The sequence below is a fragment of the Cordyceps javanica genome, chromosome 5 (genome assembly GCF_051103115.1).
Source record: "Cordyceps javanica chromosome 5, complete sequence".
Lineage (NCBI taxonomy): Eukaryota > Fungi > Ascomycota > Sordariomycetes > Hypocreales > Cordycipitaceae > Cordyceps > Cordyceps javanica.
Genome location: NC_139299.1, coordinates 62,636 through 77,104, shown reverse-complemented (window position 1 = coordinate 77,104; position 14,469 = coordinate 62,636). Strand labels below are relative to the sequence as shown.

Sequence of the window (14,469 nt, the reverse complement as noted above, 5' to 3'; positions counted from 1 at the left end):
ATTACTGAGTAAAAAAGTTCGGCGAAGTTTAATAACAGAGGAGCGACAGCCTCGCCACAGGTGCGACTGCTACTTACAGCTAATGCCGACAGAGGAATACGAGGCTTGCCTTGCTGGTTGCACTGGCACAGAGGTAACAACCGGTACGGCGAGCCTCACGCAGAAGCCCTGCTAAAATTAGACTGAAGAGAGAGGCATCAGCAAGTACTTACTATCCCAGTAGACTGCCTCCCAAGTAAGGGGATGGCCGTCGTCGCTGCTGTTGGGTGAGTGTCTGATTTCTGGCGGGTCAGTCGTGGGTGGTCACTGATGGGTCTCTCGTTCTATTGAGAAGGAAAGCAGAAGAGAAGAGACGAGAAGAAAACTGAACCGCAGGATCGGCGTTGAAGCAGTATATTGCTCGAGCCGACAGCATGCACGGGCATACACTCAACAGGTTGCCTTCACTCGGTCAATTAAGAGCGCCTCTCAGCCATTTTCTCCATGCAGCAGGAGGAATTCGACCGAAAATAGTGCCATCTAGCCAGCTTTTGACCACACAGTCAGACTGCGAATTCGTTGGTGGAAACTGGAGGCGCGCCCGCAGCTACACAGCGGGCCCCTGGTCTGCGCCTGGATGAGGCTGCGGGTTGGCTGTCTGCATGATGCCCTTCACACCCTCCCCGAAACACCGATAGGCCAGGAGTTTACCGTGTTTGCTTGACGGTGAGGCCTCTTGGCTCCCAGTTGTCTAGCGGTAACCGGCCCAGGCAGGGACAGTGCGGTGATTGCAGCTCCCAGATCTGCCATGTCCCGGTAACTACGCCCACAAGCGAAAGAGTGCATGCAGAGCCGGCGAGAGATACAAAACTGAAAAAAAAAAAAAAAAAAAAAAAAAAAAAAAAAAAAAGGGCATTCCAGTGTGCGCGTCACTACTCAGTACTTGGTGCTCAACGCCACCCAATCTGTACTTCAGTACTTGCATGCGCCACCTCCGATGATGCAAATAAACAACAGAAGAATGCTGTTTCCCCAATACATTCAAGCACATCACGCTATTGACACAAGCTTCTGAGGGAAAGAAAAATCGTAGTGGCGTCCAATGGGCCGAGAATGAGGGGCCCCAAACCACCATGGCAAACCCCATCCACGTCGTCTCCGTTCGGCGCTATTTCCCACCCAGTCACGGGGCCTGGGGAAAACTTAAACGACGAAAACAGCTGAATCGGGAGCAGCCCCAGCCCCATAGTCGTGGACAGACGACGGGAGACTCCTGTGCCAGATGCCCCCGGTGCAAGGGTTGGTTGTGCTTGTCGGTCGATCGCGAAATGCTCGCTTGCCCGGCCCAACAGACAGGGTCGGCAGTCCGCCCATCCGGAGTAGCAGTGCGATTGCAAGAAAGGAGGCCCTTTGTCTCTTTTTGATAATAGCCATTGTCAGGCTGGCCACGCGCGCGAAAGCGGGCGGCGCTGGTCAATAAAATTACCACCGGCCGGCCCTTCTCGGCGCTTCTCCAAGAAACTCGTCCCCATAACCCCAGCGCAGAGTGGCTCCGGGGGACTCGTGGAAAAGTTTGGGGACGCATTCGGGGCAAATTATACCAGCAAGTAGGACGAGACCTGTTCTGCCTGTGGCGGCGCTTGTTATATCTCATCCGTTCTGAGGCTTTCCCCACGAGTCTGAGGCCTTCGGCCCTTCTCGCCAGCCCCAATGGGGCGGCCCTCCGGACCTTGAGTCTATTCCCCCACTTGGAGCCGCCACAAAGGGTTTGTCCTTTACTTGATTCTGCTCATTCGTATGCTGTCTCCATACCAGTACAAGTTCTTGTGTGAACGGAACAGTGGGTGAATAGGTAGCTGCTTCCATCCCCAGCTCTATCCCCAGGCTTGTTCCCCGGACGCGAACTCGCCTCATGCTTCGACCGACGAGTTCTTCATCAGGCTAGTCTCTGTATGGAGTGTTGTTGTACCAGTAATAAGCCCATTAACTAACTAACTACTCCGTACTATTAGTTGGTTATTAGTTACCGCCCTTTTCTTGCCGTGCACACCTGCACGTACTCAGTACTGTTAACTTACTGCACCTGGCCATGCCGCGCTACGTCTACGCCCCCCCCCCCTTACGGCCGGGCCTTCTTCACCAAATCTGGCCTTCATACGGAGTACCTGGTCCAGAATCTCGCAACGGCGCCTCCCAACCCCTGTTGCCCCGGCACGCCCCAAGTCAGCCATGCCCGGCAAAGCGCCGAAGCATGTTTGGGAGGACCCCCAATTACTGAGCCTGTTCCCCATTTTCGAAACATGGGAGAAGAAAGCAGAGCGCAAGACTTGGAGAGGTTGTCGTCGGTATAAGACTCCGGCGTTGCCCCCCCCTCCTTCCCCCTTCCCGAGTCTCTTGTCTTACTACTTCGTCGCCAGTGTCTCACGAAGCCGCTCATTGTCCATAACCCCTTTTAGCCATTGTCAACTCGGTCAACGACGAATACCCTCTTGCAATGTCTCCCGGCGAAAAGGTTGACGTTGACGAGTTCCGTCAGGAGGACGTCACCCTCCACGCCGCGCAGGATGTCGAGGCCATTGAGGCGCCCGTCACATGGAAGGCCTACCTTCTCTGCGCCTTTGCCTCCTTTGGCGGCATCTTTTTCGGTTACGATTCCGGCTACATCAACGGTGTCACCGCGTCGCCCATCTTCTACCAGGCCGTCGAGGGCGTCGGCGCCGAGAAGCTCAGCGACCCTCACTCCTCGCTGATTGTCTCCATTCTCTCTTGCGGTACCTTCTTTGGTGCCCTGATTGCCGGTGACATGGCCGACTGGATTGGCCGCAAGTGGACTGTCATCCTCGGCTGCGTCATCTACGCCATCGGTGTTGTTGTTCAGATGATTACAAGCCCCTCCAACGCGCTCGGTCCCATCGTCGCTGGCCGTCTTGTAGCTGGTCTCGGTGTCGGTTTCGAGTCTGCCATTGTCATTCTCTACATGTCTGAAATTGTGAGCTCACCTTTCTGATCAACACGTCAAGCAGCAGCTTGTTGCTAACCACTCTCGTAGTGCCCTCGCAAGGTCCGTGGTGCTCTGGTTTCTGGCTATCAGTTCTGCATTACCATCGGTCTCATGCTGGCCTCGATCGTCGTCAACTATACCTCTCACTACAAGAACACCAGCTCCTACCGCATCCCCATCGGTATTCAGTTCCCATGGGCTGTCATCCTCGGCGGTGGCCTGCTGTTCCTCCCCGAGTCGCCCAGATATTACATCAAGAAGGGTATGGTCCAGAAGGCTGTCGCTTCCATCTCCAGACTCCGTGGACAGCCTGAGAGCTCCGAGTACGTCCAGAGCGAGGTCGCCGAGATTGTTGCCAACGAGGAGTACGAGCGTGCCCTTATTCCCTCCACCACCTGGTTCGGCAGCTGGGCCAACTGCTTCAAGGGTAGCCTGTGGGCTTCCAAGTCGAACCTGCGCCGCACCATCCTTGGCACCTCTCTACAGATGATGCAGCAGTGGACTGGAGTCAACTTCATCTTCTATTTCTCGGCTACCTTCCTCAAGTCTACAGGCGCCGTCAAGAACGTTTTCCTGACTTCCATGATCTTCACCATCATCAACGTGCTTTCCACACCTCTGTCTTTCTGGACTGTTGAGCGCTTTGGCCGTCGTTCCATCCTCCTTGTCGGTGCCACCGGTATGCTTGTCTGCCAGTTTCTCTGTGCCATCATTGGTGTTACCGCTGGTTTCGACCGAGTCCACTCTACCCCTACGCCGGATGATCCCAACGCCACTACTCCAAACAACCTGTCTGCCGTCAACGCTCAGATTGCCTTCATCTCCATCTTCATTTTCTTCTTTGCCTCCACCTGGGGCCCCGGTGCTTGGGTTGTTATTGGCGAAATTTTCCCCTTGCCCATCCGCTCCCGCGGTGTCGGTCTCTCCACCGCCTCCAACTGGCTCTGGAACACCATCATCGCCGTCATTACCCCTTACATGGTTGGCTCTGATAAGGGCGACCTGAAGTCGAAAGTCTTCTTCATCTGGGGTGGGCTGTGCACTTGCGCTCTGGTGTATACCTACTTCCTCGTCCCTGAGACCAAGGGTCTCTCTCTCGAGCAGGTTGACAAGATGATGGAGGAGTCTACTCCTCGCACTTCTGCCAAGTGGAAACCCACAACTACCTTTGCTGCCGGTCACAGCACTGGCGGTCACCTCGACAAGCACGTCATCGAGGACGTTGAGCGCCGCGGCTCCGCTGTCTAAGTGGTGTAGGAATGGGATCTGTTTACGTATCAGGATGAATGAATACTGCACATACCCCTGTAAGAAGCTGGCGGACTTGATTTACATATGAGAACTTATTATTGATTTAAAAAACACCTAATTTCATTCTTTTCGATACATTTCATGCTCTGACCTCAAGTGAACCGGATGTACACAGTCTCTCGTAGTCGCCTAGCCTGCGTTCTCTCGGCTCTCATGTCAGTGAGGCGCTAGCGACTGAAGATCCGCTACACCTTTGGTATCCCGTGCTTCCTCTGCCTCCAATACAGAATTCGCGCACGGAAACTTGGCATGGCCCTTGGTACTGCGGATGCCCGAAAGGCAAATGTTCAAATATAAGTCGAGGTTTCTGTGAGAGCGCACAAGACGTCGACCTACACTCGGCCGCATAGCCAGCCCCTCCGCTTTGCCCCTCCAACGAAAAAATCGAGTCGACTCCCGCCCGTGCGTTCCGCATCCGACTGCTACTAGAACGCGATACGTTCGACTGAAGCTGCAGTACACGTATAACTGGCAGCGTCTTACCGGAGAAGGACTCAAACCTGGGCCATGATGGATGCCAAGCGACCAGCCCCCCGGCCCTTGTCTGAGGTGCTACCGCCGCTGATCTTGGGGACCGCCACTTTTAACCACCAATACCACCGCGACCCTGCGCAGATGCCATACGTCGACATTGTCCGACGCGCTCTCGACCTGAATATCGCTGCTTTCGATACTTCACCCTACTACGGCCCTTCCGAAATCCTCCTAGGCGATGCGCTACGTCGCATAGACCCCGCACCCGCGCGCGACTCCTACTTCCTCATCACCAAAGCCGGTCGCATTACTGGCGACGAGTTTGACTATTCCCCGGCTTGGGTCCGATACAGCGTTTTTCGAAGCCTCGAACGACTCGGAACAGATCGTCTCGATCTTGTGTATATGCACGATGTGGAATTTATGTCTCCTGCCGAAGTACTCGGCGCAGTCGGTGAGCTGAGGCGTCTCCGTGACGACGGCGTCATTCGTTACGTTGGAATCAGCGGATACCCCGTCAAGACACTGGCTTCCCTCGCGGAGATGATCATGCGGGAAACGTCCGAACCGATTGATGCTGTTCTTTCCTACGGCCATTTTTGTATTCAGAACGCTCAGCTTGGAAGAGCGGACATCTTGGACCGATTTGCGTCGTCCGGCGTCGACTGCATACTGAATGCCAGTATGCTTGGCATGGGATTGTTGACTTCGCAGGGCGTCAACAGCCTACCGATGTCTGCCTGGCATCCAGCGCCACAGGAGCTGCGCAAGGCATGCCACGACCTCGCTGCGATCGCTGCAACGGAAAACAGACGCCTAGAAGAGGTCGCTATTAGATGGTCCTTGCGCAGCTGGATCTATCAAGGATCTAACTTCGGAACAGAAGCGTTCAAGCGCGATACGAATAACAACTTGCCAGCGCGTATTGGAGCAAGCGTCATGGGTGTTTCAACGGTAGAACAGCTGGAGGAAACTTGGCACCTGTGGCAGACTGTCACCAATGAAAAGCGGAAAGATACTACAAGCTCTTTGGTAGAGATGCAGATGTGGCCGAGTCTGGGGCAATGGAAAGACTATGCGTGGGAAAGTGGTGGGCCATCATTTACGAACACGCGAAAGGTCATGGGCATCGTCCCAAATGATGATATTGCGAAACGCTGTCGTCGCTCTGCCAAGAAGGTTGTTGACGATGCGAAACTGTGAATGGTGGTATGCAAAATGTTGATAAAATAATTTACATACAATATCATGGGACCGAAAGCATGCTATCTCTGACTTTCTACAGATGAACAAGTAAGACTCACCAGGAAGGGCTAGTGCTCTCGATCAAGAAACCACGAGCAATATAGATGGAGGTTTGGGTCATGTCATTCGTTGGGTCCTTGACGTCAGGATCGCTACAGTGTCACAGTTAGCTCTCGTGGGCCGCCCGCGGGAAACAAAGATCGGTTCTACTTACTCAATCATATTGTCGGCTCCCCAAAGCCACATGTTCTCAAAATATCCTGATGCTTTTTTCGTCAGATGCATCATCAGACTTGCAGCGGAGCACCCCTGATTGACACCGCTAGTGACTGGCGGGCACTCAGCAGGCGTGAGCTTTGTCCCTGTGGCACCTCCTATGCGAATGTGACAATCCCAGAGTCCCGCGGCGCCAGGTGACTCAGCTTTGAGATTCCATTGAACAAGAATAGCACTGGCTGTTAGACCGCGAGTTGTGAAGATGAGGTCTTGCATCTCAACGGTGCCTGTTTGGCCCTCGTTGCCGACCTGAATTAGAACCTTGGGGTTTCTGTGTTGAATAGACAGTCAGTTATATTGAAAATGTCAAAGGGTAATCAATTCTCAAGGTACTGAGTGCCGACTTACTTGGCATCCGCAAAGTACGGGCCCGATGCAGCCAGTTGTGACCAAGTCTCTCCCGCAATCTTTGCGCCCGAGGGAATAACAATAGTCGAAGTCAGGATATATGTGCCAGCGTCAACAAAGAGGACTTTGCCTACACTAGAGCTCAAGGCAGCTTGAAAAGCTGCCGTGTCATCAGTGGCGCCATCACCCGCGCAGCCTAGATATTTTGTGTGAACGAATGCTGACGCCGGCTGATCCTCGTATTGAGGCCTAGGACGCTCAAAGTAGTTGCCCCGAGTATCCAAGAGGTTTGGTTGCCTCTCGTATTGACCAATTTTACCGCCATGCGAGAAGGAGCGAGATGCTGTCGGGCCTTCGTAAACAGGTCCAACAACCCACTGGTTTATATAACTTGAAGCAGCGAGAATTGTCGCACCAGAGGTGTCAGCGACCGCGGCGCCAACTCCTGAGAGGGCAACGTTCTCGAGCGATATTCCAGTGCTACCTTCTCCAGGAGTTGGATTGATTGGCTTCACAAGAATAGCCTTGTCAGCGCCTAAGAAGGATGAGTCCAGGATTGAGACGGAGCCGACTATGAAAGTAACAATGTCAGTGTCATGTGGTCCCATCCGGCAAAGTGATAGAAGGTTCGGATTGCGAGCAGCACTTACTGTTTCCGACACAACCGTCACCAACGAGCTTGAAGCCGAGGCGTACATTCTTCATGGTGATAGACTTCCAGGCTCAGCCCCAGTCCCATATCACTTGGATCCCACACCAATGATCCCAGTGAAGAAAGAGGCTGCCAGTGCGAGAAGCATAATGAGTGACACAATATCATCTTTTTGCTATATTTTTGCGCACATCTCATGGAGCTACTCGTCTCCCGTTTTGATACTCAATGTAAGGGGCCGGCTGGTGCAGCCTCATCCAGAGATCTTTACCCATGATTGCGTGACACGGCCTTGTCCTGCTGCTGACCATGAGTTCTTCAAGATTAGAAGCCAACTCGTTTGGATCTACAAGTTTTGACTGCAGAATATCGCCCCGCAGGCTCATCAGCCATGGATGTGCAGCTACAACGCCTCTATTAGAACCAAAACAGCATGAGTGTTTTTTTGGGGGGGGAGGTTCAGAAACTGACTGCAAAGATAATCTTTCACTGTCACAAAGTCATTGCCTTCCGATGGCAGTACTGTGATCGTGCGACGATGCTTCCTGAGCGGCCTGTCTTCACCGCAACATTTGATAAGAAATTTGGCGTCTGCCTCTGCCTCCCAGTCGCGCAGATCATCATCGAGATCGCTCTGGGTAATATACTCTGCACCAGATTCGGGCGAGGCGTGCTCGCTGTGGTAGTTTCGCCAGTTGGGCTCCCAATGGCGGAGTTCCGGCACGCCGACCTTGATGGATGAAACCTTTGGCCGGGTTATGGGCTGCGATGCGATCTCGTGCCAAGTGCCGCTGTCATTGTCGCTACTCCCTGGCCGGAATAAGGGCTCCAGACCGCTCGGCTGTCGCGGTTTTCTCATGACCGACATGCTAAGAGGGAACTCGCCTTGCAGCGGCCAGTAGACGCGCCGCATGGCGTCCGTGGCTGTAACTGCCCTCGATTCCTTGAGCTCCTCGAATGAAGGATACGGGGGCCCGTCTGGCTCGTCTGGCCGCGTCGTGTTCATGATGCAAGCTGCCTGTGTGCTTAAAGATTGTGCTGAAATGAGCTATGTACGGACAGACATTCAGGTGGTCTCTCATAGTGTTGCGGAAAGGGTTGAAAAAAATGTGCGCGTGGGGCATACGACCATTACCTGTGCTTAGCTATCTTTATATCCCTTGAGAGTATAAAGGTACGTTTTCTGCCTTCTTCTTGCCTGTATTCGGCAGGTTTGCCCCACGTGATCTCGCGATGTGGCCTCGGGAGGGAGACCAGCGTTCAAGCTTCCAAGTTGTTCGCGTCATCAACCCACGGAGCCAGAAACTTGCTCGATCCACATGGCCGGAGGAAGGAAAGCGAAATCTTTGGCATCAGTTGCCCATCCTAAAATCACGTTCGTTCTCGACAATGGCGCCTCTACCTTAAAGGCGGGCTTTGTCCGCGATGGGCGGATTGATGAGCCGCGGATTATTCAGAACTGCATCGCTCGCGACCGGACACGAAATATTTATACCGCTTCAGAACTCGATAAATGTAGCGACTTTGGCGAGATTCAATTTCGACGACCTGTCGAAAAGGGCTTCATCGTCAACTGGGAGGTGCAGTCTGAAATTTGGGACTATGAGTTCTTCGGCAGCAAAGCGCCGCTGAAATGCGACCCGTCGGAGACGCGACTTTTGCTTGCGGAACCACCGAACGGACTCCCTGTGCTTCAATCGAATTGCGATCAAATAGTATTCGAGGAATACGGATTCGAGAGCTACTATCGTGGGGTTGGTGCGTAGTATCAATTGTCCGTTCCGCTCCGTAGACTAGCTAACCTTTCTAGGCCCTGCCTTCAACGCATATCACGACGTCCAATCACTATTCCGAACACCGATGGATACGGCGACGGCTGCTAATATACCTGCCGAGATTCTTCTCGTCATCGACTCGGGATATTCTCACACCACAGTGACACCAGTATTCCAAGGCCGGCCGCTCCATTCTGCGGTGCGTCGGCTGGATGTAGGAGGTAAACTCCTCACAAACTACATGGCCCGACAAATATCCTTGCGGCATTTCGACGTTAGAAACGATCCACACATTGTCAACGAGATGAAGGAGCTGGCATGCTTCGTTTCGCTCGACTTCAAGCGTGACCTGGAGAAATCCTGGAAAGGAACCCGGGGCCAGAAAAGACCGACATACGAGTCCGGCGGCGGGTTAGCGAAAGACTATATCCTTCCAGATTTCCATACAAGGTTGAAAGGCTCGGTACGCGATTACGACCCGGCGAACCATACCAAGGCACAGAAGCTTGCAGCAGTGCAAGCTGATGAGGATGTCCTCACGCTTCGAAATGAACGATTTACAATACCGGAGATATTGTTCAATCCATCAGACATTGGAATGCGACAACCAGGTATCGCGGAGCTTATCCATCAATCGCTGCAATGTCTGCCAGTAGGATTGTGGCCCGGGTTGCTTGCCAACATGGTGGTTGTAGGAGGCAATGCTCTTTTTGACGGTTTCATCCAACGGCTCCAGAAAGAAGTTGTTCAGCGAGTTCCCGATGACTGCGTTGTCCGTGTCGCGCGACCGGCTGATCCCATCACGAGTACATGGGCTGGGGCGGCCAATTTGGCAGGCCATGCCAACATCGAAAAGCTTGCAGTCACGAAACAACAGTACGAAGAGCATGGCCAGGCATGGTTAGCGCGCAGGTTCATGGCAGGGCCTGATGCGTCCTGATGTCTCCAATCTACTCCTGAGAGTATTATATATCGCGCATGTGAGTGCAATCATGCGTAGGATAATTAGCAAGCTTTGCTAGGAGGCGCAGCTCGCGGACTGAGCCGGCCGACCGGCCGCTCAGAAGTGACGGAAATGCGGCGCGGTGATGTTTCAACATCGAAACCGTCCACATTGGAGACGAGCCCGCACCGTACTATTAACACTGCCAACTTTAATACTACCTAGGCAGGTTTTCTCCACGACCGCATACGCCGTGGGCGACAGAGCCGAGTCACAAACAACCTCTCCGCTCTGGTATTAAACGTAGTTGAGAGCTACTTCCAAGGGCCGGTGTTTCCAAGCATAGGCCACGATCATAATGAGATGAGATTCAGCTAAACAAGATTGTGCCAGCTATTGCTAGACCTCGCAACTCCGTCGATCAGTCTGTCCAAAATCCATTTTTAACCAATTTAAAGTTATACCCGTGAATACACTCCAATATGCTGGCAGGAAAACACGCTGTAGATCTACTAGATGTAGAATAGAATGAAGAGAAACATGTTGTTAGAACCCAGCTCTTCGGCGGATGTGATTCAGGTGGCGCAAGTCACGTAGCATGGCCGGTGGCGGGAGGTTACCCTCGTGTCCCTTTGTTCTAGCCAGCCTGCGGCCTCGAGAGACGCACCCTATGCTCTCGGTTAGTATCATCCTTTTTCGCAGCAAAAGTTCTCAGACTCGATGAGAAGCTTACAATCACACTACAGTAGTTAGCCTTCTTGTTCTTCGAGGTTGGCGCTGGATGGTTCGGTACTCACAAACTCGGCGGAGGAGCCCTCGTTATGAACGGTGCAGTAGCCAGCACAGCACTTTTTGCACACTCGCTGTGTCTTATCGATACAATCGTCACACTAATTCGCTGTCAGGAAAAAATGAATAGGGTAGCAGTCAGTCGTCGTCTTACGCTATTGCCGCACTCCCAGCAGCTTTTGGTCACTCGGCTCTGAAGGTGAGGCGTCAGTCCATTGTCACAGGTTGGTAGGGCAGCGTGAAACAACATGAAAAAAGTGCCTCTCAGTACGTACCTTGATTTTCGGTGTAGATTCTTCAAGAAACATGTAGTCTTCGAGACCAACGTTGTCGCCTTCATCCACGATGACGACCGCTGGTTCATGCTGAGACCCCTGGCCAGGCAGCTGATAGCAAGACTCGCACCACCACTTGTTACAGCAGTGGCAATAGCGGTCCCTGATGCACTCTGCACATCTCGGCACGAAAGCCGTAGCTTTCTGGCTAGGCGCGGTCGCAGCTCGGAGTGATGAAGACGTGATGGGCGGAGGGCTGATCAATGGCAAGTCGGTCGCGACATGCGAATTTGGTTCAGTCATTCCCTCGGGAGCTTTCCCGCAGCCTTCGCAGCCGGAAAGGGAGTACGTAGCCACGGCGGGCCGATGATCAGCGAGGATGTTGGCCGTTCCCGCGGCTCGGCTGTTGCGGTGACGTGGTCCTTGGCAAAGCAGCGCATCGAACACGATTACGCCGCTGCAGGCAAGTAGGCAGTTTGCCCACTCGTCTTGCACCGGTCGGCTGAGCTGCCGACCTTTGACATCCCACCAAGCATCGCGGCTACGCTCAACAGTTTCTTTCAGCGCAGCCAAGCTTCGCTGATTCCATTCAGTGCTAAGCGTGGTAGTTGCAGCATGAGAAGCCGCCGGCGCCGATGACACACCATCCTTGGGGCCGAACAGGTAGAGGCCTTTCAGGCGCGGACTTCCGTCGCGGCTTGGGCGGCAGGCATACTGCAGTGAAGCACGGAGCTTTCCGTGATTCAAATTCTTCACATCGCGGATGGAAAGCAGCCTCACGTTGAATTTGGGGTCGTTGATGATGTCATGACAGAAGTCTGCCGTGACAGAGAGTCCATCGAGAACAAGTGTCTGCACATCTTGCAGAATGTTGCGTCTTTGCAAAGTCGAGAATAGCCCCCGCAACGACCCAGCATAGACGCTAAAGAAACATCACATCAGTACAGGTAACTATGCGCAACGCGAGCACCATCGAAGACCGCGAGCGCCGCGTCCCATTGGCAAGATACTTACTCTTCTTCAGTCAAGGTCTGTACAATCTGCGTGTTTGTCCAAGCCTCGCCGACGTGATCAATCGCGCCAAGATTAGCGTGGGCTTTCTTCACAGTCTTCAAGTCCAAGTGGCGATATACGCCTGGAGTGTGGGTGATGGTGTTTCGGAGGGCCCGGTCCGTTGCTGTGAGATTGGCAATTGAAGATGGCGGGAGATACGCAACAATGTGCGATAAAATGAGTGTATTGTGGAATAAATCCAACAGATTTGTAGCAGATCTCTTAAATCCTTCGCGTTCTGTACTGTTGACGATAGCTTCGCTCATGTCAGGCTGTACTGCTGTAACAAGGATGGAGTTGCTGAATTAAAGATGCGCCTAGCTTCGTAGGAGCGTGATGGAGGAATGTATGGGGTATGCAAGTAAAAGGGGAATATCGAAAGGGCGCTCAAGGAAATAAAGGTTAAAATAAAGAAGACGGGAGGGAGATGCTTCAGATGAGACTTTGTTGAGAGCAGTTGCGACCCCCCGGTGTCAGGCTTTCATGTAATATTACGCCGACGTCGATCCAACGTAGATACACTTGGAAGTATCAGGTCTGCACCGACATGCGAACTGCCAAGGCGTCGTAATAGAGGCGACTAAGCAGAGACCTACCAGTATTAGCTGGCTTTTGGAGTGAGACAGTTTCAAAATTGCATTCCGCCTAGGCGAAACGCACGACAGGGAGGGCGAGCACTATTTGGCCAAAGCTACTGGTACAGATTGATGGCTCGAGTACCACACGCGTAAGACCAAGGGGATGACAACACCTCTAGAGTGTTCGGTGTGAGGATGAGCAACAAGGTGGTGGGATCCAACCCCGACAGTGCCAGACTGCGCAGGCACAGGTTGCCAGCTAGCTTGCCAGCCCGCAGCAAAGTGACATGGGCATGGGCAGGGATGACGAGATGGCCACAGCGGAGCAGATGTAACCTGCTTGCCTGCGTTGTACGGGGTCGAAAGGTCCTTCTTTGCCCAGTTAGGTTACGCTCTGGACCACGCTACGTGACTACCGGGCGACGGCAAGTTATTCACAGATCAATGCCATCTACTAATAAACTATGCCTGATCTGCTCAGCTCCAGAATGCTGGTATGCGCGTGCAACTGCATCTTTGCCACCCACACCTGGTGAGCTGTCTGGAGCGGTACCGGACGAGGCGTTGGAGCACCCTCTGCGTACCGCACAGTGGCTTCCCCAATTCGTGTGGCCGAAGACGCTCCAACAAAGCATGGTGTAAACTGCTTATCGGCAGCAAGATGCCGACGGTAGCATTAGGTGACCAGCTAACCTCGAGTCCAGCTGCCGGATGCCCGTCTGGTCAGTAAGTTGTGGATAGTCATCCGTAGAGGCCCAAACATGGCCTTCTTATGACTGCCGGGCACAGTAATACAAGCAAGCACACGCGTCAACTCGTCCTGAACACGATGGTAACACGTAAGTACTGCCGAGATGCTCTGACCTCAGCGACTTCAGGGTCGCAGCCTTGGTCATAAATATGGTCGGGGCGGGCACGTTCCAGTGAGACAGTGGATTACGCTTATCTCCCCGTCACATCTGACTAGCGGAAGCCAAGCTCCACACACAGTGGCTGGCGGCTTGCTGCAGGAGGAGAGGAGCATGTCTGCCCTCTTCAAGGACGGGTAATAGCGAGATAGACCGAGAAGTGTGCGAGCTCAGGCCTCCCAGTACCGACCGACAGTCTGTGAGGCCGGCCTTGCATTGCAACACAGCAAAGGGGGGATTGTTGCGGCAGAAAAACAAAGCAAGGTCGCCAGGCGCAAATCTCTGTAACAGCAGGATCTTAAAATAAAAAGGAAATAAGGGGGGGTTTCTACTCTGCATGCCCGCTGCAAACTTCGAGGAGGCCTCACTCATCCGTCATTGTCTCAAATTCAGCAGTGCCAAGAAAGCAACGTCGTCCAATTAGTCTTGGGCCAGGTGCAAGATAGTCAGTGACTTGCAAAGGTTACAAGCTGTCACCCGTCGACTAATACATGCAGCTCCTGTATTACTACAAGACTGCGAAACCCGACACCGGGCAGGTCGGATCTATCGTAAGATGGATGCCGTGCCACCTTCTGCTGGCATGTACCCCGGACAAGGGGCCGCCACCTTTGGCAAGCAGAATTGCGCTGCAAGACTAACTTACTGATGCCCCTTTTTCATTTGCAACGTACGAGGTGCCATGCGCTGAGTCTAACATTACCCTTCCCGGCCCACACACGGGGTCTCATCCCTGCCTAGACAGCAATCCTTAGAGACAGACTTAACACCTGGCTTAGACACTTCCCGGGGTGCGACTCAACTACTAATAAAAAAAGCCCAAGCATAATATCAAACCTTATCAGTTGGGCCTCATGAAGGG

The 14,469-nt window shown here is 53.3% G+C and overlaps 6 protein-coding genes across 6 annotated transcripts; 3 read left to right on the top strand and 3 right to left on the bottom strand.

The window, feature by feature from the left end:
- Positions 1–2,473: 2,473 nt before the first annotated feature.
- Positions 2,474–4,228, top strand: V2A60_007280 (general substrate transporter; the record flags this gene model as incomplete). The annotated part of the gene is made up of 2 exons (XM_083258565.1): positions 2,474–2,968; positions 3,029–4,228. The coding sequence occupies 2 exons, from the start codon at positions 2,474–2,476 to the stop codon at positions 4,226–4,228; spliced, it is 1,695 nt and encodes a 564-aa protein (XP_083114691.1).
- A 573-nt stretch (positions 4,229–4,801) lies between these two features.
- V2A60_007279 (Aldo/keto reductase family-domain-containing protein) lies at positions 4,802–5,968 on the top strand (the record flags this gene model as incomplete). The annotated part of the gene is made up of 1 exon (XM_083258564.1): positions 4,802–5,968. The coding sequence occupies one exon, from the start codon at positions 4,802–4,804 to the stop codon at positions 5,966–5,968; it is 1,167 nt and encodes a 388-aa protein (XP_083114690.1).
- A 97-nt stretch (positions 5,969–6,065) lies between these two features.
- Positions 6,066–7,339, bottom strand: V2A60_007278 (uncharacterized protein; the record flags this gene model as incomplete). The annotated part of the gene is made up of 4 exons (XM_083258563.1): positions 6,066–6,162; positions 6,225–6,557; positions 6,635–7,205; positions 7,285–7,339. 4 exons carry the CDS (start codon positions 7,337–7,339, stop codon positions 6,066–6,068), a joined length of 1,056 nt encoding a protein of 351 aa, XP_083114689.1.
- A 141-nt stretch (positions 7,340–7,480) lies between these two features.
- On the bottom strand, positions 7,481–8,292 carry V2A60_007277 (uncharacterized protein; the record flags this gene model as incomplete). Its single annotated transcript, XM_083258562.1, has 2 exons — positions 7,481–7,689; positions 7,758–8,292. The coding sequence occupies 2 exons, from the start codon at positions 8,290–8,292 to the stop codon at positions 7,481–7,483; spliced, it is 744 nt and encodes a 247-aa protein (XP_083114688.1).
- Positions 8,293–8,605: 313 nt separating this feature from the next.
- On the top strand, positions 8,606–10,001 carry V2A60_007276 (beta-lactamase family protein; the record flags this gene model as incomplete). The annotated part of the gene is made up of 2 exons (XM_083258561.1): positions 8,606–9,044; positions 9,097–10,001. 2 exons carry the CDS (start codon positions 8,606–8,608, stop codon positions 9,999–10,001), a joined length of 1,344 nt encoding a protein of 447 aa, XP_083114687.1.
- A 549-nt stretch (positions 10,002–10,550) lies between these two features.
- On the bottom strand, positions 10,551–12,387 carry V2A60_007275 (uncharacterized protein; the record flags this gene model as incomplete). Its single annotated transcript, XM_083258560.1, has 6 exons — positions 10,551–10,672; positions 10,738–10,744; positions 10,802–10,894; positions 10,948–10,986; positions 11,069–11,990; positions 12,083–12,387. The coding sequence occupies 6 exons, from the start codon at positions 12,385–12,387 to the stop codon at positions 10,551–10,553; spliced, it is 1,488 nt and encodes a 495-aa protein (XP_083114686.1).
- Positions 12,388–14,469: the final 2,082 nt, after the last annotated feature.